The following is a 25,659-nucleotide window of genomic DNA, read 5'->3' on the forward strand; positions in this document are numbered from 1 at the left end:
ATTCTGCAAACAAAAAGCACAGACGCTGATATGTTTTCTTTCTGGTGCATTACCTGGCAGAGAGTGATACCCACACGCCACACACTACACCGAGAGTTCCATCTCCGGGTATTTTGTGGAAATCCCACCGGATTTGCCCACCTATGTACCTACCCATTAATAAGCATGCTACCTGTAGTCACTATTGCTAGTGACATGAAGGTTGATTACTTAGGGCTACACGCAGTTGCAGGACAAATGTCACGTTTAAACTGCGGCAGAAACAAACCATAGGTATGAAATACGTTATTGGTTTTACAGTTTTAAATCATTGTACATCATCATGTATTGATGTTGGAGCCCTTGGCTTTCCTTGTACAGCTGAGCAGAAAGCTAATCATTAAGTGGGTGTTGTCCTTACATCTATATTCAGTTGCACGGGGTATATCAACGTCTGGATGAAGATGGGATTGCAGTGGAAAGACATACTGCTTTGCTGAAGGGGGTCCTGGCATTCACCCAAAGCCCTGGGCTAGATCGGGTCGTATCTCTTTAAGAGAAGAAAAAAAAACACAGAGATGCTGGAGCGGCAGCCTGTGCTGCAGTGAACTTGTTCGGATACGTTGAGGCTGCAGCACAGCCACGCGTCTCATTATGTGAAAGAATTGTGAAGCGGAGACCCTGCGCACCTGGCGCAGCGCGCTGCACACCGGCCACCACCTGGCAACGACATGGTGGAAAACCAAGGCGCGCGCTACCCCGCTCTGTTGGTCATGTCATGTGAGTACTGCATGCTGTAAGGTCAGCCGGTCATTACCATTGGCGAGGAGGACGGGCTTCGATGGTACAGAGATGGGGGTCGTTGGTAGAGAGCGGCTCGGTGTTAGCAGGGGTCGTTGTGAGGTGGTCTATGTGTGAAGGATGTACGTGCGTGTGCGTCCCTGCTGGAGTTCCGGGAAGCGGGATGCTGCAGTGTGGCGCAAGGGTGGAGGCAGTGGAGGGTACTGGAGGACAGCAGCACCGGTGTACAGACTGCTTCCTCCGGCCGGGATGCTGCGATGTCAGCTGCGTACACACCATTGCTGCAAATGTTTTACACGAAACAGCCTCCACTGGAGTAGTCTGATTTGGTTACCGGACGATGACACCACAGTTTATGATGACTGTCAGGTTGGGGACGCTCATTTGTTGCAAGGGAGCTGTGCTTTTTCAAAAGTAAAGTGCTTCTTCCCAGAGGTGTGCGACGGGTCATGTATTAGAATATATGTGTAAATAATACTTTGTTAACAAAATGCATTGAAGGGTGTGTGAACTCACTTCCATAATTTAACAGTTTATCAGGCTGGTGTGGACGCTTTCCCTGTTAAGTTCCCCTTGTCTGCTTGCTTAATGGTTCTGTAGTTAAATGTTTCTCGGTTGCTAGTTTTGTAGCGGCGACCTCTCCAGAACAAAGTGTAGCATTCATATTTGCGTTTTGCTGTCTTTATTTCTGGACATTCATGCGCGTGTCACATGCCTCTCCGGATTCCCACTGACTTCACGCCGTGGTTCTGTGCTGCACGCAGCCGCAGGAATAGTTTTCACAAGTCATCATAGTGTCGGATACAAAGGAGCCGGCCCATGAGTCACCGCTGTTCCCGTGCCCATCGATGGTACTCCAGGCCTGCAGGCCAGCTCTGCTGCCTGTTCACCAGAGCACCTCACCATCCAAGTTCTTTGTGGCATGACGTCACGCCCCTGTGGTCTTCGCATTATGGTCAGAGTAGTGGACGATGTGCACGAATTTCAGAAGTCGGATAGCACTCACAGTACAAGTATTGGCAAAGTCAATAGGTCTCGCTGAGCGAGAGCTGTTGGCTTTGTCAATGTTTTAGCTATGTTGTACAGCAGAGCATGGTTTAAAGTTTAAAAAAGCACTATGATGCGGTCAGCACTGGCCGCGTCATAGTGCTTTTTTAATAATCTTTTAGCCTTGCTGCACAGCAGTGACACTGCGGTACAACATGTCTAAAACAATGTTGACAAAGCAAATAGTTCTCACGAAAGCTAGACCTATTGGCTTTGCCAATGCTTTTTTTCTGGTGGGAGGGGTGCTCGGGGGGCAAAGCAACAATGCGAGAGGGAGTGAGGTGAATGGAGCAAGAAACAATGTGGGAGGGGCGTTGAAAACAACAAATGGAAAGCAGCAAACAACGGGGCAAGCAAACAATTAGGCAAGGAAACAATGGGACAGGACATGGTGGGTGCGATGGCCTGCAAAGGCAAGCACTGCTGCAAATAAAAGAACTGAAAGTATCTACGAAGTCCGACGATTAGCAGAAGGACACACACACAGCAAGGAAGCAGTACTTGTGCCCAGGGTCGGATTGGGATCACAATTAGGCCCGGGCACTCCCAAGAAAAGTGGCCCACATTAACAGATTGCCCTTTCATTGATCGTCATTTGCTTAGTCTTAATAGATTTTTTTTTTTGAGAAATGTTAAATAAAGCATTTGAAAGCTTATAGAGCTTGTAAAGCAGATAAATACTAGAAGCACTGCAGGTTGGCTAGACTGACCATCATATTTTAATGTCCTAGGTGGTATGAAAATGAAAATCACCCAAAGCAGGTGTTTTTTTAGCTCTGGCCATTACATACTTTAAAAGCAAACGTAATGCACAAGTACATTAAAATGTTTTCTTAAAGGCGAGTTAAACCTAGACAAAGACAGAAAAGCCATTTTAAAAAGAAATATGGATGTATTTATGTTAAGAGTCCTCATTATTTATCATGGCTCGGGGCTTTTAAGAATCTGTCCGTTTATTTTTTGTTTGTGTATTTGTATATAGAGTGAGCACAAAGGCATTGGAGTGATTTACATGAGTTCCACTGCTCAAGTTCAAACTCATTTTTATTGAGGCTTTGGGAAATTCATTGATTTGCCCAAAATCACAGGAAGCTGGGACTCGATGCTGGGAAATGTGTCACAATTAGGCCTGCGCAAACGTACACCCACCTCCTCCGCCAGGGCCTAAAAGACACTGGGGCCAATGTGACAACACCTTGCCCCTAGCGAGGCCTCTGCATACTCCCTCCTCCCCTGCCCACCATGGACAGAGTGTGATGGCCCAGCAGGGAGGCATCAAGCGAAAAACTCCTGCAGGGCCAGGTCAGACACATGGGGGCGGGAGAGGGGGTGCTTCGAGGTGACAATGGCCCAAGGGCCATGCTTCTCAACTGGCCACGAGCCTGGCTTGGGTGGGTGGATGCCATGGCCAAGATAAATATACAATAACAGTAGCCGGGCAGGCGCCTGCAAGACTGTAAGGCTTTGTGGGTCGGTTAACTGAAGCCCTAATAAAACCGGCCCAATTGTGACCCTGAGGCACCGGCCTATCGCCCAGCTCCCGGATGCCCGCCTTTCCAATCCGACCCTGCTTGTGCCATGTTCCTAGGATTGAACAGACAGGAAAAGAAATGAAGCTGGCACAAGCTGACCAAAGAGACGCGAGGAAATAAGAGTGACAATGAAGCTAAGCAATTGCCAGGCTGCAAGCCAAGGCTGGCTTTAGGGTGGTGCAGCTGCACAGGGTGCTGACCTGGATTGGGGGGCGCTGACCTCAGGGGAGTGCTGTGTTTAGCAATAACTTACAAAACTTGCGATTTAAAAGCACCTGCTGAAAAGTTCCTTGTGTGCCCAGTCTTCAGGAAACAGTTAAAATGTCAAGATACCTTTAGTGATTAATGTTCCTGCTAGGGAGATAGATGGGAGTTTTGTCTAGCAGCAGCTTTGACTCCCCATAAAGTAGCGTAGAGGGTTAATATGCCTTCTGCAGAGAACTATATTTTATGTAGATAGCTGACTTGATTAGTAAAGCCAGCCCTTACAAGCGCTTTAAAACGAATTAATGTATGTTAAAGGGGGGCTTTGGAGAGGTGAAGGGCACATTAGCCCTGTGGTAGTGAGTAATCCGAGGAGGTGGTGAGGGGGCACCAGAAAAGACTGTCACACAGGGCACCCCCAGCGCTAAAGCCGGCCCTTCTGTAAGCCCCCTGTAAGTAAACAAAACATCTAGCATGCAACAGTGCATGCACTGTTTCAGGAGAAACATAAAAATAGAAAAGTAATGAAGTACTAATATAAAAAAATATGACGAATAGTGTGCCTTTCCTAGTTACATAATTGAGCCACCCTGCCACAAAATGTAGTCCTCCACAGTTGCATAATTCTAGTGACCCTGTCTATAAGGTCTCTGGGTGTGTTGGGCTGGCAGGCCAGAGCACAAGGGCAGTGCAGAAAATACACAATTGGGGTGGCTATTAGGAGGGGGTCTTGGGCATGATTTAGCACCCTTTCCCCCAATATTTTCAAGTAAAACATTAGCATTGTTCATTTTACTTCATCATTTGCCCATTGCAAACATTTACATCGCATTTAGCACCAAACTACAATGTTAAATTTTAGAATGGCATGAAAGCGAGCAAATCTATTTGGCAACAAAGTTGTTTGCTCAGAAATTGTTTAAACACTGGGCACTGACATTTCACATTATGAAAAGACATTCCATTATGCAGAAGTTGTGCAAAATGTTTTGCACTATTGCAACTGCTTATGTAATAGGCAGCGGAGTACACTGATTTTACCTTCACATAATTCTCAAAGTTCACATTTGAAAAGGATATGGTCTTTTATTAGCATTGCAATGAGTACTGGGTAGTTAAAAAAATGTTGTTTGTTACTTTGTTGAAGAATATTGTATGGCCTGGATCAAACTCTGCCTGCTATATCTTTTGTTTCTATGAGCAGTATACACCAATCCTCTAATTTTTACATTGGTGCAAAAAGATAAGTAATAGTGAATAATCTCAGAAGTAGAGTATGGTTATGTTGTTAGTTTTTCATATAGGTTACAAAATCAAAGCACTGCTCTGCACACTCTCCCATGTCACTAAAGCCAAACTGCGGAATACCTATTTTTAATTTTTTTAAATGAAAACTGATTTTCATAAAGATGAGTCCAACCGGAGCTTGGATAGTCCAAAGTTGTGGGACTTCACTGCTGAACACTCTGCTTTGTGAAGTCAAGCTAGAAACTTAATGAGCTTTGTCAAACTAGCAATATATACTGGTCTGCTTTTTACAGCACGAGCAGTGGAGAGATGACGGAGGGGCGAGGGGTGGGCAATAATACAAAGAAGTGGTGCGTGGCAAGGGAAAGAAGCAACATAGCCAAATGAAAAAAATGAAACACAGGAGGGAAGGAGGGTGGTAGAGGGGAATAAAAAAGATGGACAGGTTGGAAGAAGAACCAGGACTGGGGTGGGTGGTGGAAGGTATAAGAAAAAAAAGCATTATGACATGGCCAGCGTTGACCGCACCATTATGTTTTTTTGATTAACTAAATAGTACCTAAATTTCAACAAGGGCAAAGAAGCAACACCCTCAAAAAAAGAAAAAAAGCTACACAGGCAAATTTTTAAAAAAGGAAACAGCTATGAAAGACTGTATGGATTTGTACTTGCTGCAGCAAATGCTTGTTTTAATATCAGGGAATTTAGCATTAAAATCGAGACCAGCGGACCAGAAAACAGGCCCAAAAAGAGCCAAAAAACCAGCCCACACACTGCTCTGCCAGACCAGCCTATCGGCACTGCCTGAATTGCCCTTCATGCCAGTCCACAGAGGTTGACATCCGTATGTCTGAACAGGGGGCTTAAGGGCACAGGGATGGAATGGAAGACCTGCCCGGCTGCACCGCAGACCTGCTGTGCCATCTTGTTCGCTGGTGTGTTTTTGGTGCAGAGGCATCTTGCTGAGTGGAGGTGGCTGGGCCTATAAGATAATGTAATGTAAACTAAACTGGAATGTTTCAGGCTGGAGCATTACAGCTTTAGCCCATGTGGCCTTACCGCTGAAATCTACCCCCCACTCCCCCCCTCCCACCCTTCTCGCCTGAGTACACACCTCCTTTTGATTCATTCCTGTTCTACTCACACTATTAATACATTACACAACCTTTTTTAACTGTCCGTCTGTGCCCCCTTGTTAGCTGCACAGCTCTGCTGCCTCTAGGGTCTGGGCTCGTGCAATGTAAACACCCCTACCAAAAATAAAAAAAAGATCTTTATTCACTGCGGTATGTTACACATCTTATTTCCAAAAGGGTCATCACCTGGCATGGAGACCTGATAGAACCTCCAACTGAGGCAGCAGCAGTCAGGACTTCAGAGGAAGGGAGGTGGAGCCTGATTAGGTAGAAAGACAGATCTGAAGTGATGCGCGAGGATGACATGGACCATGAGCAATACAGCAAGGTCTGGCTCGCCGAAGTGAATGAAAAAGAAAAACAGGCAGAAATAAAAGCATTTCCCATGTAGATAGATAAAAGTTAGGTGTGCGGCTGAAATATGAAGCGCGGCGACTGTGAAGCGGGCGCTGTGCTGAAAAAATTAAAGCTGCGTGGTCTTCAAAATCACACACACTACCTCAAGAAGCAAATCCCTATTTACACAATGTAAGTCGGAGCTCGGAGCCACTGAAAAGATCGAATGCTTGTGTGCAGTGCTCTTGGACAAAGGACAAAGTAGTCCTTGAGCCACTAACTTAAATGGGACAAGTGGAATGCTACAGGTAATGGGGGCCTGCTCCATGCGGGGAAACAAACAATGAAAAAGATATGACAAAAAATAACCACTTAGAACGAATGATTTTTTAGCAACACTGAAAAGAACAAATGAAAAGCAGTGGGTGGGCTATAAGTCCACAAAATATGTCTCTGAGAGAATGGTCATAACCTGTCATCTATATTTCTTGGACGACATACACACTCTGCCACCAAAGTTCTTTGCATATTTCAGCTTCCTACAACATTTAGGCCCTCATTACAACCTCAGCGGTCTTCTGTGAATACCGCCAGTGCTCATGGTCGTTCTGGCTCCCTATTTCGACTTTTCCGCTGGGCCAGCGGACGGTAACAGTGTCCGTAAGTCACATCAACATTGCTGCTGGCTCGTAATAGAGCCGGCGGCAATGCTGATGTGCAGTGGGTGCAGTAGCACCCGTCACACATTTCACTGCCTGAAATTCGGGCAGTGAAATGCGCGATGGGGCTGTGCCTGGGGGCCCCTGCACTGCCCATGCCAAGTGCCATGTTGTACACAAGCGTGGCTGCTGTTCAGCATGGCAAAAAGTTAGTGGCATAGAGGAGAGTGCAGTGGTGTGTCGGAGAGTGGATTGGGTGTTATAGAGTGGTGTGTCAGATAGTGGAGTGGCATAGAGTGGAACAGCATAGATTAGAGTCACGCGTTGCAGATTAGAGTTACATGGCATAGATTAGAGCTGCGCAGCATACAGTGCAGCAGCCTAGATAGAGTGCAGCGGCATAGAGTGGAGTGGTGCAAATTGGAGTAGAGTAGTGCAGAGTACAGTGGAGTGCAGTGGTGCGGAGTAGCATATAGTACCGTAGAATGGAGTGCTGCAGAGTGAAGTGGCACAGAGTGTAGTGATGCAGTGTAGAGTGGCGTAGAGGTTAGTAACGTAGAGTGCACTGTTTCAAAATAGAGGGTCATAGAATGCAATAGAGTGCATTGGCATACAGTGTTGCAGATTATAGTGACGTAGAATGCAGAAGTATAGAGTGCAGTAACATAGAGTTCAGCAGCATGCAATGCAGTGTCGTAAGATGCAGTGGTGTCGATTTGAGTGGCAACAATTTGAGAGAGATACCTGTCTAATTCCTAAAGGGACAGGGTTAGTACATGCAGCAACAAGGCTTTTCCCTTCAGGAATACTATATATTATTATATGAAATCAGTAATGCCACCTCTACACCTATCCAAGGTAGAAGAATGAGTGTACTATAGCTGTCAAACCCGTTTTTTCACATAATAAAACTGTACTCCACTATCACTCTATCATTTACAGGCACTCATACTCACAACATATCCATACAACCACATGTGCCCGGCACAGCACTACATACTACCACAATGTAGGCCAAGGGTGAGTTAAGCACATAGCTGTGGAATTTTACATGAGTGAGCTGGAAGAGCTAATTTAGAGACCACTCCCCATAAGAATAGACTTAAAGGCTACTCCTTTTACTTGCTGTGTCACACACTTGGTAGTCATTCAACTAAGAGGCTTATGTATAAAAAGCATTGGCGAATTCAGCAGGTCTTGTGCGCACTAAAGTCCTGCTGAAGACTTTAAAAAAGCCTAATACTGTGAAAAAACAAAACATAAACAATTGCCTGTGTACAACACTTAAATGGGGTAAAATTTAACGTGTGGTGACTCAAGGTACTTTTGAGATATAAAATAGTCCCACGGGCTTTGCAATGAGTTATATGTTCGTCTTGCCAAAGCCAAAGCTCATTCTATGAATTTTTAAAGAATTGGTAACCATAGGTAACGCGGAGACCTGTGGTGTCAAACCATACCTTAAAAGTGCCCAATATCTTTGTTTTCTGACACTGCACAAATTACACAAGAACATCTTTGTGTTAGTAAATGCAGGGAGCGAGAAGCCAATTTGTACAGTTGCTTGAGGTTCACATCACCCTTAATAAAGGGATCTGACTTAAGCCATAATTTTCACGGACAAATAACTGTTTCTTTAATGCCCAAATTAACTTCATCCGAGACACAACTACCAAATGGATAGCGAAGGGGTGTGTTTTGTTACACAGAGTAAGTAAACGGCTAAAGGGCACACTCGATAGCATTAATCAATTGTTATTATTTTTCTGTTTCTAGCAGTATTCATTTTGCTTGCTAAGAAAATAAACCATTCACATATTGCATGGAATCATGAACCTTTCACATTACAAATTGACAGAAAGTTCATTAAAATATCGAACTGTAGTAGTTGTACGGCGTGAATGATATCTGCTTTGGATATTTCAACATGGGTTAATTTTAAACATAATTTTACGAAAGATAATTGGGCAATAGCAATTGTTCACAAACTCTATTGATGTCCCTGGACTTCTTTTGATCTGCTTACACGCTCTTTTACCCGCTGTAAATACAGAAGACCGTTATTTGCACTGCTTTTTTTCTTCTTAAGTGCTTTTGCCCATGCAGTATTAGAAAGCGAAGACGCACAGTAGTCTCACTTGACGCTTGATAGATGAACAGAAACACTTAACAGGGGTCCTTGCGTGGCCTTGCTTACCCCCCTGGGGTCCACCTCCCCCCTCTTTTGCATTTAGAAAGGTTTGAGGATACATCTATAACGCAGACACAAATGGGAAAAGAGCAAGCTAAGCGTGGTTTGCATGTTTTCTGTGCTAAGATCTCCAACGTAAAAAAAAACTATGTGTATTCCATATGGAAACAGATGCTGCGTGTGAGACCATCTGTCACAAAAGCCAAAGCCCGCAACTGGCCTGTGGATTTGGGTTACAGGGACGCGAGCTGTGCTTTCTCATTAGCCCGCCCCTCAAGTGCTGGCAGCTGCTATGCCCTTTATATCTTTAGTACTCATGATGTCATCGGTTTGGGTCTTGCGAACCCTCCTCCACTGCTACCTTCTAAGAAAATTTGCTTTGACTAGCTAGCCAATGGAATGATGTACAAGTGAACTCTCTGCTGCTCACTCTCCTGTTATGCCTTGAGTAACACTGAGCATTAATCAATTGTTATTATTTTTCTGTTTCTAGCAGTATTCATTTTGCTTGCTAAGAAAATAAACCATTCACATCTTGCATGGAACCATGAACCTTTCACATTACAAATTGCCTTGAGTAACACTGACGAATAATAAAAACACAAGGAAAGTGCTTATTTTATGAAGGTGATTTTCAGATTCACGAATGACTTACGCCTGAACATAGCAGTGAAATGCAGTGATTTTCATTAAACCATATGCACACAAATTTGAGAACTGTTAAAAGTCAGCGAAATACGAGTGTAACTTACATACGTGTAACTTACATACTCGTAGGTTTTCTCCAAAGTTACCCTTGCTGTCGAACCGAGGGACGAGTCAGAAGAGTGGTCAGGTAACCCAATGCACATGTAGTGCACAGTTTGAATTGTTGGCTATTCTTGAAAATTTGCCATTGCTGAAGGGTCACTCATTATTTTTTACCTTTTTATTGAACCCTATTTTGTTGACTGTAGTACTCTGTACCCTTTACCCCTCCTAACAAGAGGTAAAGTGCTTATGCTCGCCCTGTTAAATTGGCAACATTGGTATACGCCTGATTGGCATAATTAATTGACTTATAGTCCCTAGTAAATGGTACTACAAGCAGCCAGGGCATGTATATTAAATGCTACCTGTAGGCTGCAGCACTTATTGTGCCACACATTAAAGTAGCACTGTAAAATATGTCTCCAGGCCTGTCACGGCACCCTACATGTGCAGTTTTTAAGCTGCCATTCCAACCTGGCAAAATGTGTCAGGTTTAAACCTTCTTTTTTACCACTTATAACTCACCCTGAAGGCAGGTCCTAAATGCCCATAAGGCAGGCTGCATGGTATTTAAAATGTAGGGCATGTATATTTAATGTTTTAATTGTCAAGGCAGTGAAAACATTCCAAAGTTGTTTCTCACCATGGCAAGGTTGGCTGTTCCGTAGGTTAATACTGGTTAACTTTGTTACATTTCATAAGTGTTGAATGCAGTTTAGTAATAGCTAGGAAATGGTTCAATGACTCATTGTAATGATACTTTAAAATGTTCAAGTCAAATTTTATCTTACTATTTTGGAAATTACACTTTAAAAAACTTGTAATTTTCAAGCCAAAAGGCTTTTCTGGCAGAGTCCACCTGTCACCTGATCCTTGATGGATCCCCTTTGGTAAGATATGTATTGCTCCCAGATAGTGGACAAAGAGCTCTGGGTGTTGGGAGAGGGGGGCTCTTCCCTTAACTGAATGGCCTGGGTGCAGTGCCCAGCTTCTTCCTGGGTTTCAAATGATGCTTACCTTGTCACTAGCAGATGAAGCTCACACCTAGGTCTACCTCCCTTTTGTCTCTCCAGTCAGGCTGGCACCAACGCCAGTGAGCATGGAGGAACTGACCACAACCTGTGTCGATGTTGGAGAAAGGCTTACCTTCCACCCACAGGTTGGCACTGGGCATAAAAGTGGACCCCACAGACCTCTCCTTAGAACATTCCTGGGCTTGTGAAGAATCAGATGAAGTGCTGCCCTACCAGCTGTAGAATCGCCTGAAGGAAGACACCAGACCTCCTTGCCTTGAATCCAGGACTCTAGAAGTGACTTGTGACTCCAAGGCTCAGATGACTGACCTCCTGTTTGAGCTACAGGGACACAACAAACTTCCAGAGGCCTCTTTCTCCCTGCAACTGCCCAGCTGACCATTTTCAACTGCACCTGCCCTGGACTCTTCTGCTGGCCTCTACTGGAGTGACCCTAACCCCCAAGAGCCCTAACCCCCAAGTCCCCAGGTCCATGACCCTTGAATGATGTTAGAGTTTACCGCTCCTGTTCCAAAAACTACAAGAAGTGGGTCTTAGAAACCTTCCCCCAAATTTCTGCCCGAGGAACTGACCAGTATAGTTGTCAAAGTCGAATGGCCAGTTGGCCTCAGCTAGCCATTTGTCCTGCTGAAGGACATTTGACTACCCAAAAAGGTTTTAATTTCAAACATAGAGGGCTTAATCAGGTCAGATGCCAAGTAGCATCCAATCTATGTCGAGGCCTTCCTGGGCATGGACTTTAGACTTCACCCGCTATGAGCTTTCTCAATTTCACCGCCCACTGCTCCAGGACCCCACTTTTCAGTAACCAAATGTCATAGAGCCACGATTTGGATCCAAATTGGGCTTGGCCTGCCAATGACGTGTTGACAACCACTTTTGTTTCTCCAAAAAATGTAAAAGTCTGAAGGTAAACTTTCCATGGTGATGAACTTGGTACCTAATGCTGACTTGCACCCATCGTGTTTTGCCTTAACTTTTGACTTTCATCCAGTCTAGCAGGACCAGATAACAGCGGTTGACTCCTTATGCTTTGTGGTGCTACTTTAATTAAAACTTTAACAAGTAATATCTGCTGTTCAACTTATTGAATTTATGTTGTTTTGGTGTCATTTTCTTTATCAAAATATTCCCTATTCTTCTAAATTAGCTTGAGGATATTCTTGTGTTGTGTTTTTTACTTTATTACAGCTTGAGTACTGCATAAATGCTTTCAACATTGCCTCTAAGTTAAGCCTGACTGCTTTGTGCTAAGCTACCAGAGCACAGATTTATTTAGAGACCTTAGTGGGTCACTCTGCGAAGGATTGTGATTAATATTTGATGTTGGTTCTCACCCCGTCAACTAATACTCCAATTTCCTAAGTTATTTATAGACATTTGTAGGTGGAGTTCTCACACTAATCTTTACATCCTAGGTAAATTTGTAATGTCTAGACCTAAGTGCTGCAGAAAATGTGAGAAGAAAGATCAGTCAAACCAGTATTACGATAGGTGGCAGACGAATGGACATGTTAGGCACTGTTATGCCCGTAGAGGAAGGAACATTTAGTAAATTTCCACAACACGTGTAACTTTAGAATAATTTACAAGGGTTGTAAAATGCACCTATTTAGGTTAATTGGGCCCATGTTTTACTCGAACCCAGATACGCATCAGAGAGGCATTCATAGTTCAATCACACCTTTTACTATTTAGATAGAAACAGGTGCAAAAAACACACAGCAATACTTAAAACACAAAGGCAAGGAGGCTGGGTCAGGTAGCAGCCACAAGTTGACAAAGGCAGCAATGCCGAAACGCGTTCCTGTAGCATTTGGTTAAATAAAATATTATCTACTCATTCGCTTGTGGAGTGCCTGTCTTCCTTCAAGAAGGAGGAGAGTGTGAATATATATATATATATATATATATATATATATATAGTGAGGGGGCTACTCTGCCTTGTCAGTGTATGTTTTGACCAATGACTGCTACCACGAGAACGCACTCCCAAAAATCCCCCCATGTGTCTCCTCCTTTGTTGGAGAGGTACCTTCATGGTGTTCTTGGCAGAGGACATAAGCATTACTCAGAAAGCCTTTTAAAAGCGAAAAGTACACTCAACCCTTTTGCCACAGACCATGTGCTAAGAAAACCTATTAAAAGTCAAAAGGCCTTAGAGGACAGCATATTTCTGTTACTGGACAAGAATACTGTAATTTCAGTCTACTTTCTAGGAATAAGTTGTGGATGTTATTCAAGAGTCGACCTGCAGGACACATATCCCCATAGTCCCACAGCTCAGTCTTGAAAGAGGTATCTCAGGCTTGAAGTTGGGGATCACTATTGACAATTTGGTGTGCTGCCTTTTGGATTAAAGACCTCCCCCAGAGTCGTTACCAAAATCTTAGCCTTATTAGTAGGTCTCCTTCATTCACAAGAGGTCATAGTCCACCCCTACCTGGACAAGCTAATAATTCCTTTCCAGGACAAATCCTTGAAGCACACAGCATAATCAGTAAAGACTCTTCAGAGATTTGGTTTCTTGACCAACTAACCAAAGTTCCGCCTCCTACCATCTCAGAGACTAGAATATATAGGAGTGGTTTTCAATAGAGTCAAGAGATTAGTGATTCTTCACATGCCCAGGGGGATCAAGCTGTGGAATCTTATACGGAATCTCCTTGATAAATCAGACACCCCAGCAAAAGACTGGCTATAGATCCTAGGGAATAGGGTAATGAGAGAAAATTATTATTTTCTCTGTAACATATTCTTCAGGAGGAAGGACCTCATGTCACTATCTCATTTTTTCCCTCACTTCTAGGCAGCAATCCTGTACAATGTTCCATTGTCTTGTCCCCATTTAGGTCAGCTGGTTCTTCACATCCTAGACCACTTGCAGCCAATTCAAAAGAATTAGGAGCTTCTAATTCCAGTGATTCCAGCAGATCGAGAATCTCTCCTCTAGTGGCCCTTAGTCAAGGGAAAATCACTTTGCTTATTCCAACCCAGTAACCTTAACAACAGATGCCAGCAGTGTGGACAACAGATGACAGCAGTGTGGGTTGGGGCTAAAAGACAACTAAACAGTGGGGGGTCACTGGAACAGGTGAGAACAAACAAGTTCATCCAAGTGGAGGGAGTTAATAGCTGTCTGGAGAGCAATAAAAATATTTTCTAAGAGAAAGATCTGCGAAAGGTATAAACAGAAAACTCTGTAACAGCGTCCTATCAACCTGTCAATTCGGGAAAGGTTCCCCCACCTTAAATCAAATAACCTACCTCATCTGCAACTGTGCCCAGAACGATATTTTGAGTTCTCAACTCTCAAGCAGCCTTCCTCATTAGGATTTTCCCTTCCTCCCAGGACTTTGGCCTCAGTCTCTAGATATTCCAGGGGATGTGCGAGAGATGGGGAGTGCCTGTAATAGATCGTTTTGTTACTCACTCAAATTCCCAGTTACTTCCATTTCTTTTGAGATTCCATGATCAATGATTTGCAAACACAGCTATTTTTACCAGCCAGTGGCCAGTTGGCCTTTTTGTCTTCTCCCCAATTCCACTAATCCTGGGGGTCCTGAAAAGACTCCAGAGCGAGTAAGCAGAGATAATTATGGTTCTTCCATTTTGGACAAGATGGCTTTGGTTTCCACATCAAAGGCTTCTTGCAGTGCAACAGGAGTGGATCCTTTCCTTATTTCCATCTCCTCGGAGTTAATCCTCTCTACTGTTATATCTGTATAGAGGTTGAGAGTGAAAGGTTCATAAGTAGGGGTCTCTTTTTAGCTGTCTCCTGATTCCTTCAGGCATCCAGAAGGAGATCCAACAATACAGAGTATGAATGTAATTGGGCTTCAGATGATACCTGATGCAGAGATTTTTCTTTCTCCAATTTCGGCTCCTCCTCCTAACATTTTTTCAGTTCCTCCAGGAGGGATATGATAAGCTGTCTCTACTCTTAGGCTCCAGCGGCTGCAGTAAAAACCCAGCTGGAGTCTAAGAGTGGAGACAGCTAGTCCCTTAAGATAATTTTTCTCTGGTAGGACACCTGGTCTCTAAACCTATTAAAGATGTTTAACTTTAAAAGTGAATGATTCAAGATCCATTTCCACCCTTAGGTCTCCCTAAGGTTCTTTCTCGCCTTCAAATGTGCCCTTTGAACCTATAACAATAGTGTCAGAAAAAATTCTCACTCTCAATGTCTTCTCCTTGGTTACAATAACTACCGCCAGAGATCAAGAAAGCTTGGTGCTTTGGTATATTGTCACACATACATGAAGGTATTTGACGACAGAGTGGTCCTTTTGATAGCCTCTAGGTTTTTACCAAAAGTTAATTTTACCTTTCACAGGGAACATGACATTATTCTCCCTTCATAACAACCAGAGATAGGTTCCAACGACCCCTTGATTCACCTCTTAGATGTAGTGTGGGTGCTACAGATGTATCTACAGAGGTTTGCAGAACTTAGAAATTCTGACAGATTATTAATTTTGGTCCACTAAAAAGAGGAGAAGAATCTTCTACTTCCACATTAGTTAGATGGGTGAAGACAAAAATTTCTTCAGCATATCAAGATGGAGATAAAGACATACCCAGTGTAGTCAAAGTGCATTCTACAAGGGTATCAGGGCATCTTGGGCCTGTTGGTCAGGGGTTTCCATTTGTAATATCTGTGAAGACGTCACTCTGCCCTACCCTTCAACTATTATTTTGCATAATAGACTGCATATTGGTCAACGTTCTGAGTTAGCCTTTAGCTCTCAGCTAATTTTATGATCAGTGTCAGGTTAGAAATCTACCTCCGCCATGCCGCTCCTTCTTTTTATTTTCACTTGATGGAGTGAATGACAATAGAATTCTGCCCAGAATGCCTCCCGTTCCAGGTTCTTTCTTGCTGCTGATGAAGGAATTTTAGGATGGACAGACCTCAATCAGAAAGGAATTGTACAAGGTCGGAAGAAAAGCAGATCAAGCATGGATTATTTTACCGGTAATCTTCAGAGTGGCGGCCGCTGAATATGTCAAAAGGGGGCTGGGACGACGACGGGGATAGGGGAAACAGAAAATAAAACAAAAAAAACCCACTTACTGGTTCCCCTTGTCGTGGCCGCTTCCTGCTGCATCATGCTGCCTTGCTCGTCGCTCCTTTTCGTCTGGTGTCCCAGCATTCACTGGGACACAAGCACAGGCTCCCCAGCAATCCTGGTGCTGCTTTCATGCTAACCACAGCATGAAAGCAGCGTCAAGATTAGTCTGAGCAGCTCGGACTGCCACTCAGGCACAAGTCTGGGGTCTGTGCTGTTTCTCCAGCCCGGCTGTAGATACAGCCGGGTTGGAGAAACCTAATTGCGCATGTGCTTTTAGTGGGCCTCATACGGCCAGCCAAACATACATGTGCACTTAGATCACTCTCCCCTCCTCCGTCCTCCCACCTCCCATGGCCCAGCCCCTCCCATCCCTGTACATGCTGCTAGCTGAGCCAGCAGATGAAAAATGATGAAAAATAAAACGATAGGTAGCTATCGCTTTTTTTTATCTGCTGGCTCAGCTAGGGGGGATATGCCCTTCCGCCAATGCGGAGGAGCCGCCTCTTAATTTTCATTTTCCAGAACATTTCCAAACTTGATGTAAAGATATGATTTATTCATAGTTACTGGCCAGTTAGGGTTTACCCTGCACTATGTGCCTCAATTTACAAAATAAAAATGGAAAATCCCAGCAGAACACTCAACATGCTTCTTTCTATGTGAAGCCATATTTAAGCTATATCTAGTTTTGACCAATGTTACAGGTTCATCATGCTTTAAAACACATCAGTCTTCCAAATGTACAGAATGGCAATAACCCCCACACCCAGGCAACCTTTAGATAACGTTTGCAGGACCACACAAATTGCACCATCATTTTTGTTGTGGAATGTTGGCAGGCATATTTGAGTGTAAAGAAGGAAAGAGACGGCAGAAATGGAAAGGGCAAAGTAGGTATGTTGTGGAGGTGAGATGAGAAGGGGAAAGAAGAAAATAGGAGAGGAGCAGAGGTCAACGTGGGCAGAATCGAGGGGCACGGCGTGCCCATATTTTTTTGATTTATGAAAAATTTTTCCCCTACATTTTGTAAAAAGGCAACTGTCTTGGGACAGTTAATTCTGATAATTTAAATGCTTCAGCTGAAGTGTCTTTCAGTGAGTCTCTTGTGCTGTAAAACCGAAGCTGGGCAGACAGCTAAACAAGCCTTCCTGACAGGGTGCCTGCTTGTCTGAAAGAAATGCAAATGTGCACTACAAGTTTATCTGCAAATGTAAAGGATAATCTGCAAGTGTAAAGTAATGCTTGGGAGTAGGAGTGGCTATAATTGATCAAATCACTCGAAGGTTTGTTATGACAAAGACTTATTCTTTTTGAGTGGTAGTAACTAAGAGAGGTTTCATAATGTGTTATAGTGCATTTCCCACTGAGTGACAACTTTTTATGTATTTTTCATTTAAGGTGTGTGTTATTTTATATGTAGCTACCTGGTGGTAAAAGGCAAAAAAACGTACTGAATGTTTTTTTTGTTGCCACAGCTTTGACCCCACGATCACTGATTTGACCCCCACTGCATGCACCATCACAGTTCCCATACTTTTTTTGAATGCACTTCAACTGCTGGAGAGGAGCATACAGGAGAAATAGAGGAGAGGAAAGGAATAAAGCAAATGAGAAAGTGAAAGGCAGCAAGTAAAGAAAAACGTGAGAGAAAGAATACATACGAACTAGCAAAAGTGAAAATGGAGGAAAAACAGAACAAACAGATGAGTAAAACTGAAGTTAAATTAAGATATACATTTGAAAGTGAAATGAATGTGAAAGAGAAGAAAAGGAGATTAAAGGGAGGTTAGGGTAGAGAGAAGTCTAAAATGTACATAGAAGACAGGATGAGGGAAAAGTAGGAGAGAGGAAAGGGGCAAATAAAAAATATAGGCAAAGGGGAGCAAGGGTAAAAGAAGAAAACTAAGAAAGGATGGGAAGAGATAAAGATGGGTGAGACGGTAAGAGAGAAAGAGTGTGCAAGTGGTTAGGGAGAAGAGAGTGAAAGGAAAGAAAGGGAAGAGGGACTGATATAGAGAAGAGAGAGGAACGATGTGTAGGCTGAGAATCTCTACGCATAGATGTCGCTATGATTAGCTCAGCAGATGCATTGGCACTGGAGTCTTGGAGTGCAAGCAGCCCGCTGTATCTCGGGTAGGGCTATCGTTTAATACCTACCCAGGTGGCTATGTGCCCATTTGCCTTGCTTGTATAAGGGACACTGACACTCTTGCTAGGCCACTGCTGTGACCTACTATTACAAATAGATCTCTTAAATCAGTATGTCCTACATTTACTAGCGGACCCCTTAACTGACTGCATAAACCCACTTACATACTAGGATTCAAACCTGTGATTGCAAGTTTCACAAAGCTCTCTGCAATTGACACATTATCCAGCCCAGCTATCTCACAGTTTGAATTTGAGGAATTCAATTTATGTCCATTCTTGAAACACACACTACAAACTGACTAGTAAGTATTATCATTACCCAAATTAATTGTAATGGTATTCATATAGTTCTTACTACACCTGATGAGGTGTCAAAGCGAGTAGCATACTACTCTGGTACCCAAAAGGATTAGTGGTGGATTAGTATAGAGGAATATGAGCTAATTTGTGCGCTAGACATGTGAGTCTGTTAGTTGGATTCACTAGGATAATGGAGGGATGGAAGAGGGAAGAGTTAAGAAAGTGCTATTTGGAGATCATAGTAGTAAAATGTGGTTTGGGATGAATCAAAGGAGGGATACTTGAGAGAAGAATTTAGAGAGGGTAGTTTGGGAAATCATAGTAATAAACTGATGCTTGGGGTGAGCCAGGAGGGATAGAGGAGGGAAGAGTCTAGAAAGGGTTATTTTGGAGATCATAGTTGTAGAATGAGGATTCGGATGAGTCAGAGTGGCGGTAGGGGATCTATTGAGAGAGGTATAGGATGCGACAGAGTAGTGCATTGGAAAGAGTGAGTTACTTTTTTCTGTTTCCTACAATAGAAGTAAAGTAGTAAAAATGGTGATACATTACTACATAGAAAGAGTATATATGTATAAGGAAGATGATATATTGAGATTTAAAATTGTATTGCATGAAAGTCAGACTTTTAAGTGTTGCTCTACTTCAAACTAAAACATTTGTGTATTTTTATAACTCATTTTAAAAAAATGTTATGTTTTCCTCAATATTTCAATAATTAAGCGCTTGTAGATAAAATAGTTATAATAATATTTACATATTGCAATAGATAAATAAAACAGAGACCCATAAGCATCTAATCAGACAACTTATATAAAAACTATGCATTGGCCTATAAATATGTTAAGCATAGAATCATATATATATATAATTAAGTGTAAATAATATATACATTAGTTAAGGAGACCAAAGGAATAACTATGTATTTTAAAAACCTAGCTATTATACATATTTGTACAGAGAAATGCATGTATTTAGATACATACATAAAATTAAATTATAAATGTTTACCTACGCAGAGATATCCTGCGTGTTAGTGTTTGAGTATGGTAGTTATGTAGGAAAAAGCTAACTCTTGAGTTCTCAATTTAAGATAGTTATCCGTGGATCTTATATTTGAGGGTAATGAATACCACAGTTTGGCTGCTAGAACAGAGAAAGATGTACCACCTATGGTCTTTTTCCTGTATGGTGGGGTTTTGACGTTGGTGCCAATTTTGAGTGAATGTTCTCTTGTTGAATGTATTTGGTAATTTTATTCTTGATGAAAAGCGGTCCTGTTCCATTTATTGCTTTGTGGGTGATATCAAGCAGCTTGAAGGTGGAACTTCTGGCAACCAGTAACCAATGTAGGACTCTAAAAGCAGGGAGATGTGGGCTTTTGGCTTTACTTATAGAAGTAGTCTGGCAGCAGAGTTCTGTATCGGCTGTGGTCTTTTAATAGTTGGTAGAGAGCATCAGTGGTAGAGGCCATTGACACTACAAGAGAGATAGTTCTTGACCTTGTGTGGAAATCCTAGGTGGGAGAAGATGAGTCACAGAGTTTTCATGGTAATGATGCTGGAGCGTGATAATTTGTCCACTTGGGCATTCATTGTTAACTTGGAGCGAATGGTAACTCCAGGGTTTCTTACTTCCTTCAACACTTTAGGAGGAGGTTCCAGATCGTCAGGCCAGGTGCAGAATAGGTCATAATTTTTCCAATCGCCATATGTGAGTATTTCCATTATGGAAGTATTCAATTTGAGATGGCTCCATGTCATCCCTTGATCATCATCTCTGAGACAACTGATGATTTTTGAGTTTTCAATGTCTTTGGGGCTTTCCAGTTGAAGGAGTATTTGTGTGTCATCAGCTTAGTTGTAGCACATGAGCTGAAATTCATTGATCTTTGCCAGTAAAGGCTTCATGTAGATGTTGAAAAGCATAGGTGAGATGATAGAGCCTTGTGGGACCTGTGCTTTTGTGAAGTATGGTTTGGATGAGAAAGGGGGAGTATGGATGACATTTGTTCTGTTTTGAATGTAGGATGTGATCCAGTCGAGAGCAGTCCCCTCTATGCCAGCTTCGTAGAATCTTTGTATTAGGGTGTCATGGTCAACTGTGTCAAAGGCAGCTTAGAGGTCCAAGAGAAGTCACCCAGCAACCCCATTCTAGTCTACTGGGTTTTTAAGGTCATCCCAGATGGCGACGAGGGCAGATTCTGTGCCTCTTCCTGGGCGGAATCCAGTTTAGTAATTTGAAAGTATGGAGTTATCTTCAATGAATTGTGACATCTGGCCGAATGCTGCTCTTTCTATCAGTTTGGCCAGGAACGGTCCATTTGTAATTGGTCTGTAGTTATTTTCTTTAATAATGGGTGTATGTATGCTTTTCGAATCACAACGTTTCACTCATCGATGAACAAGCATTGGCAAATTCAACAAACATTCAAAGACATTCAGAAACGTTTTCAAGAAAACTTTTGTCAAAGTTGAATGCGGTCACTTCTAGTTACTTTGGGTGACCAGCTCCGGCAGGGAACAGGTAAGAACAGTTGCCACCAAGAAGAAGCAGTCTCCAGTCAAGTTCCAACGCTAATTGTAATTTGCCATTGACTTTTATGGAGTGATCAAGATGTAAGGGATTTAGGATGCTGAATACGCTATAGGATGCTGAAGATATTGTGCGGTTGACAGGGGGTACTTCCTGAGGATACTCCTTTGTCCTGGTGGAGTCACTTTTGCTACAGGGGTCGATGTCCCTCAAAGCCCTCTTTGGTCCAGCAAAGTCCAGTCGCCACTGGACTACGGATCTCCGATCACAACAAAACCAGTGGTTCCCTTCTTCTGGTGGTATTTCTCCTGATGGCTGACCAAACTGTACTCTGACAACTCTCATGGGTCCTGCAGATCCTGGTGCATCTTTTGAGCATCAGGACTTGCTCTTCCAGGCTCCACTGCAGCAGTCAGCAACAATATGGTGATCTGGGCTACAAACATGCCCAGGTAGGCTTCTCCAGGATTTGTGGCTCTAGTGCTTCAACGGGAAGTTAGTAAACTGACTCTTGCAGTCTCTCCTTCTGTCTGGGAGTCTTCCACAAGCAGGAAATCACAGGCACAGTTCTCTCTTTGCTAGCCCAAGGAGCAGTAGTTGCAGTCTAACTTTGATGCAGCCTCTTGCCTTGCTAGTTCCAAGGCCAGCGGGACAGTCCTTTTCTCCAATATAGTCACGATCTGAGTTCTGGGGGCTAGGGTGCCTCTTTTATGCCCAGAAAGTGCACTTAGGGGAGGCTGCAGTCACTAGCCAATAGGCTACTTAGATCCCTCCCACCGGATGACAACTTCCCATCAAGTGTGGCATCTAGCTATCCCACAGTGTTCTATTCTGCCCACTTCCAAGATGGCTGAACCCCTCTCTCGGTGTGTGGAACTTAGCAGCAGACACTAAAGGTGTGGCTACCCTTGGGCTACATGCCCATGAGAAAACAGATCTGACCAGTGTTTCCTCCCTCACTGTCCCTGATGCCCTCCTGTCTACCTAAACACAGAGTTTGTCATCTGCCCTTCAAAAGGTGGCTTCCCTTTTGAAGCTAAACTTTTGGGCTCAGGCCCTGAGTGGTTTTTTCTGTGAGGAGTAGATAAGATCTCCTCCCCTGGTAGACCCTTTGTAGCCTCTCCTGGGAGTTGTCTGCATTTCCCCAGAAGAGGCCAGAAGGTTGTATTGAGGACAGGCCTTTGTGTGCAATTGTAAAGGGGTAGTGGAAATCGTGGGCAAAGTGGCAACTTACTAAAGTTGCATTTTGACCACCAGTTACAAATTCGATTTAATCATTAAATGGGATTTAATGCATTGATTCTTTTAATACCTTGAAGTACCTACTTTAGTAGTCCAATTCTGAAATTAGCCAGGATGAGATGTCAGCCTGTAATTCTGTGGTCGCGTATAGCATTTCAACAGTAAAAACAACAATAGTGTTTTTTACCGTTAGTCAAAATCACACACCGTGCAATATTTTTTGTAGCTCTGGGTGGTGAAGGACAAGTGAACATGAAATGTACGGGAGAGTGTGTGTGAGTGATATGGAGTGTTTGATGAGAGGGGTGTTCTATTTTTATAACTGCTATGTATTATACCATGATGAATTTGTATTTTTTGTAACAGATTGTGAATCCATGTACACGTTTTATGAATGACATCAATTTGTATTCAATGAATACAAGTTTTTGCTGTAAAAATAACCAAAAAATGTAAAATAAATAAAATACACATTTAATGGTTCTCTGTGGGTCTTTCCATGTAGGATTTAAGTCCACTGAGTGAAGTATATAGGTTAAGCGGGAAGTACTAATTCTGATTTTAGTCTGGTTGTTCCCCCTTTCCGGAACCTGAAGTAATTTTGGGGGGTCGGCCTTCTTTTCTATGAGGTTTGTACTGTTAGGACATATAACAAAATCAAACTACCTGTCTAATATTTTAATATAGTGCATCCTGCCTTTAGGCCTCAGTAGGCCTGTTTAGGGGTGAACAAATATTAAAATGGAAGGCTTGGGTTTTGTCATTGCTTGAAATGGCAAAATCAAGTTTGCAGATAAAAAAATACCCGGCCAGCCAGCAATGACAGTCTGGGAGTCATGCTTATGCCTTGTCACACTCATGGTGGCACAACTAGTGCTGTAGTCCACAAGAGACACTTTAACTTACAGGTCATAAGTACCCCTTGTACCATATACTGGGGATTTACAAGTAAATCAAGCTTCACGGAGGGTGAAACATCACGATCATAGCTAGAATGTCCAGGTCTGTCTGCTCCGGATGGTATGTGCAGAAATGCAGTGTCTAGAATGGGTCTGATGAAAGGGAGCATCTGAGAAGAACTCAGCTGTGACTTAGGCATGTTTATGCTGAACCCCAGAGAGAGCAGAAGGTTCACTGTAGTCTGGAGATGTGTAACGACTCTGGAGTGTGCCTCCTTTGACAACCAGTTATGGAGGTATAGAAAGACTATCACCCCTGACCTCTACAGGTGCGCTGCAACCACCACCATAATTTTTGTGAACACCTGCGGGGCACTGGTGAGGCCAAAGGGAAGCACAGCGATGTGGAAATGCTAGTGGTCTACCGTGAACCACAGGTACCGTTTATGGGCCTGCAGGACGGGAATGTGTATACACGCCTCTTGTAGGTCAAATTCTACCATCCATTCCCCTGGGTCTAGCGTAGAATTAATAGTAATAATTTTAGTAACATAGGAACAGTGAAAGGTGTAGACAGCCCTGTTGGGTCTCAAATCAACAACATGCAATCTCAAGCAAATCCTTGGGGGTACATTAAATCAATGAGCTATCTTTCCGGGATTCATAGTGTGATAGCAGGTTACACATATTTCTCTGCAGCAGGCACATTATCCCCACATGCTTGTGACTTGCAGATCTCTGCAGTATTAACATCACCCTTTGCAGCAGTATTACTAGCATTCCAAACTGTGACCTGGAGGTTACCCAATCAGGCCTCCAGTATTGAGCATAAACTGGGCAATGCAAGCTCTCTGTTTCACCTGAAACACATAACATCTGTACAATCAATTGTTCTCAAGCAAATCAACATTGAGGTAACCCTAACCCTTCTCTCATTAGATTTTTTTAAAATTATTTTTCTGTTGATTACACAAGGTTATATGAAGCATGCACTGTTAAGCCAAACCTAAAAGTGTCTATAAACGTACCTGAGCGAGACCAGAGCTTACCATTTTTAGTGTACTGTAGAAGCAAATAAACATGTACTCGTGTTGCTTTAAAGTTGAAATTGCTAATTCCTAAAATGTATTTAAAACTCTGGAGAAAGAAGGATGCAGAGGACTGAGCCAGAAGGTAAAGAGAGAAACTGAGACAGCGGGGAGGGAGCTGAGAGCGGAGTGTGTTCCCAAACCCCTCGCGTAGTGGTGTACAGTTCAGCGCCGGTTATAATTAGAAACATTTTTACATCCATTCAGGAACTGCTGCTAGGTACTGGGAGGAAATGAGTTTCCCGTGTACAGTGTGTGTAGAATGTCTTACATTGCATGTATCCGTTTTTCGTTGACTTTTTCCTTTCTTTTTTTCCTTCTGACAGAAGCATTGATCTGAGGAGTTGGCCAGCCAAGCCGCCGTTTCTCATCTGGAAACACGAAGAACAGCACGGCGCGCGGACAGCATGTCACAACAGAGCGACCACCGCCGATACATATAAAAATAAAACCGAACATCGGGAACTCTGAGCGAGGAAAGCCTGGTTTCTGGGTTGAGTACACACGGCCTCTTTTATTCCGTCTAGTTTAAACTGAGCACGGACGTGAGAACATGTTCTGTTGACCATCGGGCATTGAAAGTGTTACAAAGGAGCCCGACGGAGCATAGAGACTAACACTTGTGGAGACAACACACGCCTTTCAGTATGAGCTGATGGGCATGAAGCGTGGATGCTTTCAAATGTGACCGGAAAGGAGCTAGCACAATAAGCGAAATGGGGCGGAGCTAAAGAGAATTTCTAAGAATTCACGTTCTTCTACCATTTCCTAACAGCTGCATATCACAAGGAAAAGGAAGATGGAAGCCAAAGATGATGCCGGGTATGTCGCATGCTTTTGCTGCATTCGATGTGTACAGTACAGCAAAGTTGAGTCGGTAGCTGGAGCTGTGCAGTGGATGATGGGATGATGCTGTTTTTGCCTGCATTTTTATTCAGTGTCACCAGGTGGCATCATACTTGCTTTCTTAGACATAATGGACATATTCCCTCTATGAAGTTATTGTAAACTGTTTTCCTCATGTCAGTTTTGCTGATGAGATGAATGCGTTTTATAGTATAGCGAAATAGACCTGAGCAAAATATTGTTTACTTCCTTACCTTTTGCTCGTTACAATTACTCTATACAAACGGATACAAGTCTAATAATTGCGAATCAATGTGATTTCACCTTCGTGCATGTATAATAAGTCATAAAATATGGTACAAGAGTGACATTGAGGGGTTCTTGAGAAATCATAATCTACGAGGCGGAACGTTTGTAAATGTTACCAGAACTCCGAGATGGCAATGTACAGCCATGTTATACATCCTGTCCTCTATGTATTTTTTATGCTACAAGTTTATTTTGTGGTAGACAAAAACAGCTGTTGTTCATCGAAATGCAGCTAACAGTGGGCACCGTTAGGGACTAGATTGTTTCAGCTTTGTTCACCTTTCATAAATAAATTAC

General features: G+C 43.1%; 1 protein-coding gene across 1 annotated transcript in view; it reads left to right on the plus strand.

The window, feature by feature from the left end:
* The first annotated feature begins 567 nt into the window (after positions 1-567).
* The window catches only part of SACS (sacsin molecular chaperone), a 427,729-nt gene continuing 402,637 nt past the window's right edge, over positions 568-25,659 (plus strand). Inside the window, exons 1-2 of the mRNA XM_069202245.1 lie at positions 568-759; positions 24,534-25,029. Of these exons, the coding sequence (XP_069058346.1) occupies positions 25,007-25,029 (23 nt within the window). The 5' untranslated portion in view covers positions 568-759; positions 24,534-25,006. The remainder of the gene's footprint in view (positions 760-24,533; positions 25,030-25,659) is intronic.

Source organism: Pleurodeles waltl, chromosome 8 (genome assembly GCF_031143425.1).
Source record: "Pleurodeles waltl isolate 20211129_DDA chromosome 8, aPleWal1.hap1.20221129, whole genome shotgun sequence".
NCBI lineage: Eukaryota > Metazoa > Chordata > Amphibia > Caudata > Salamandridae > Pleurodeles > Pleurodeles waltl.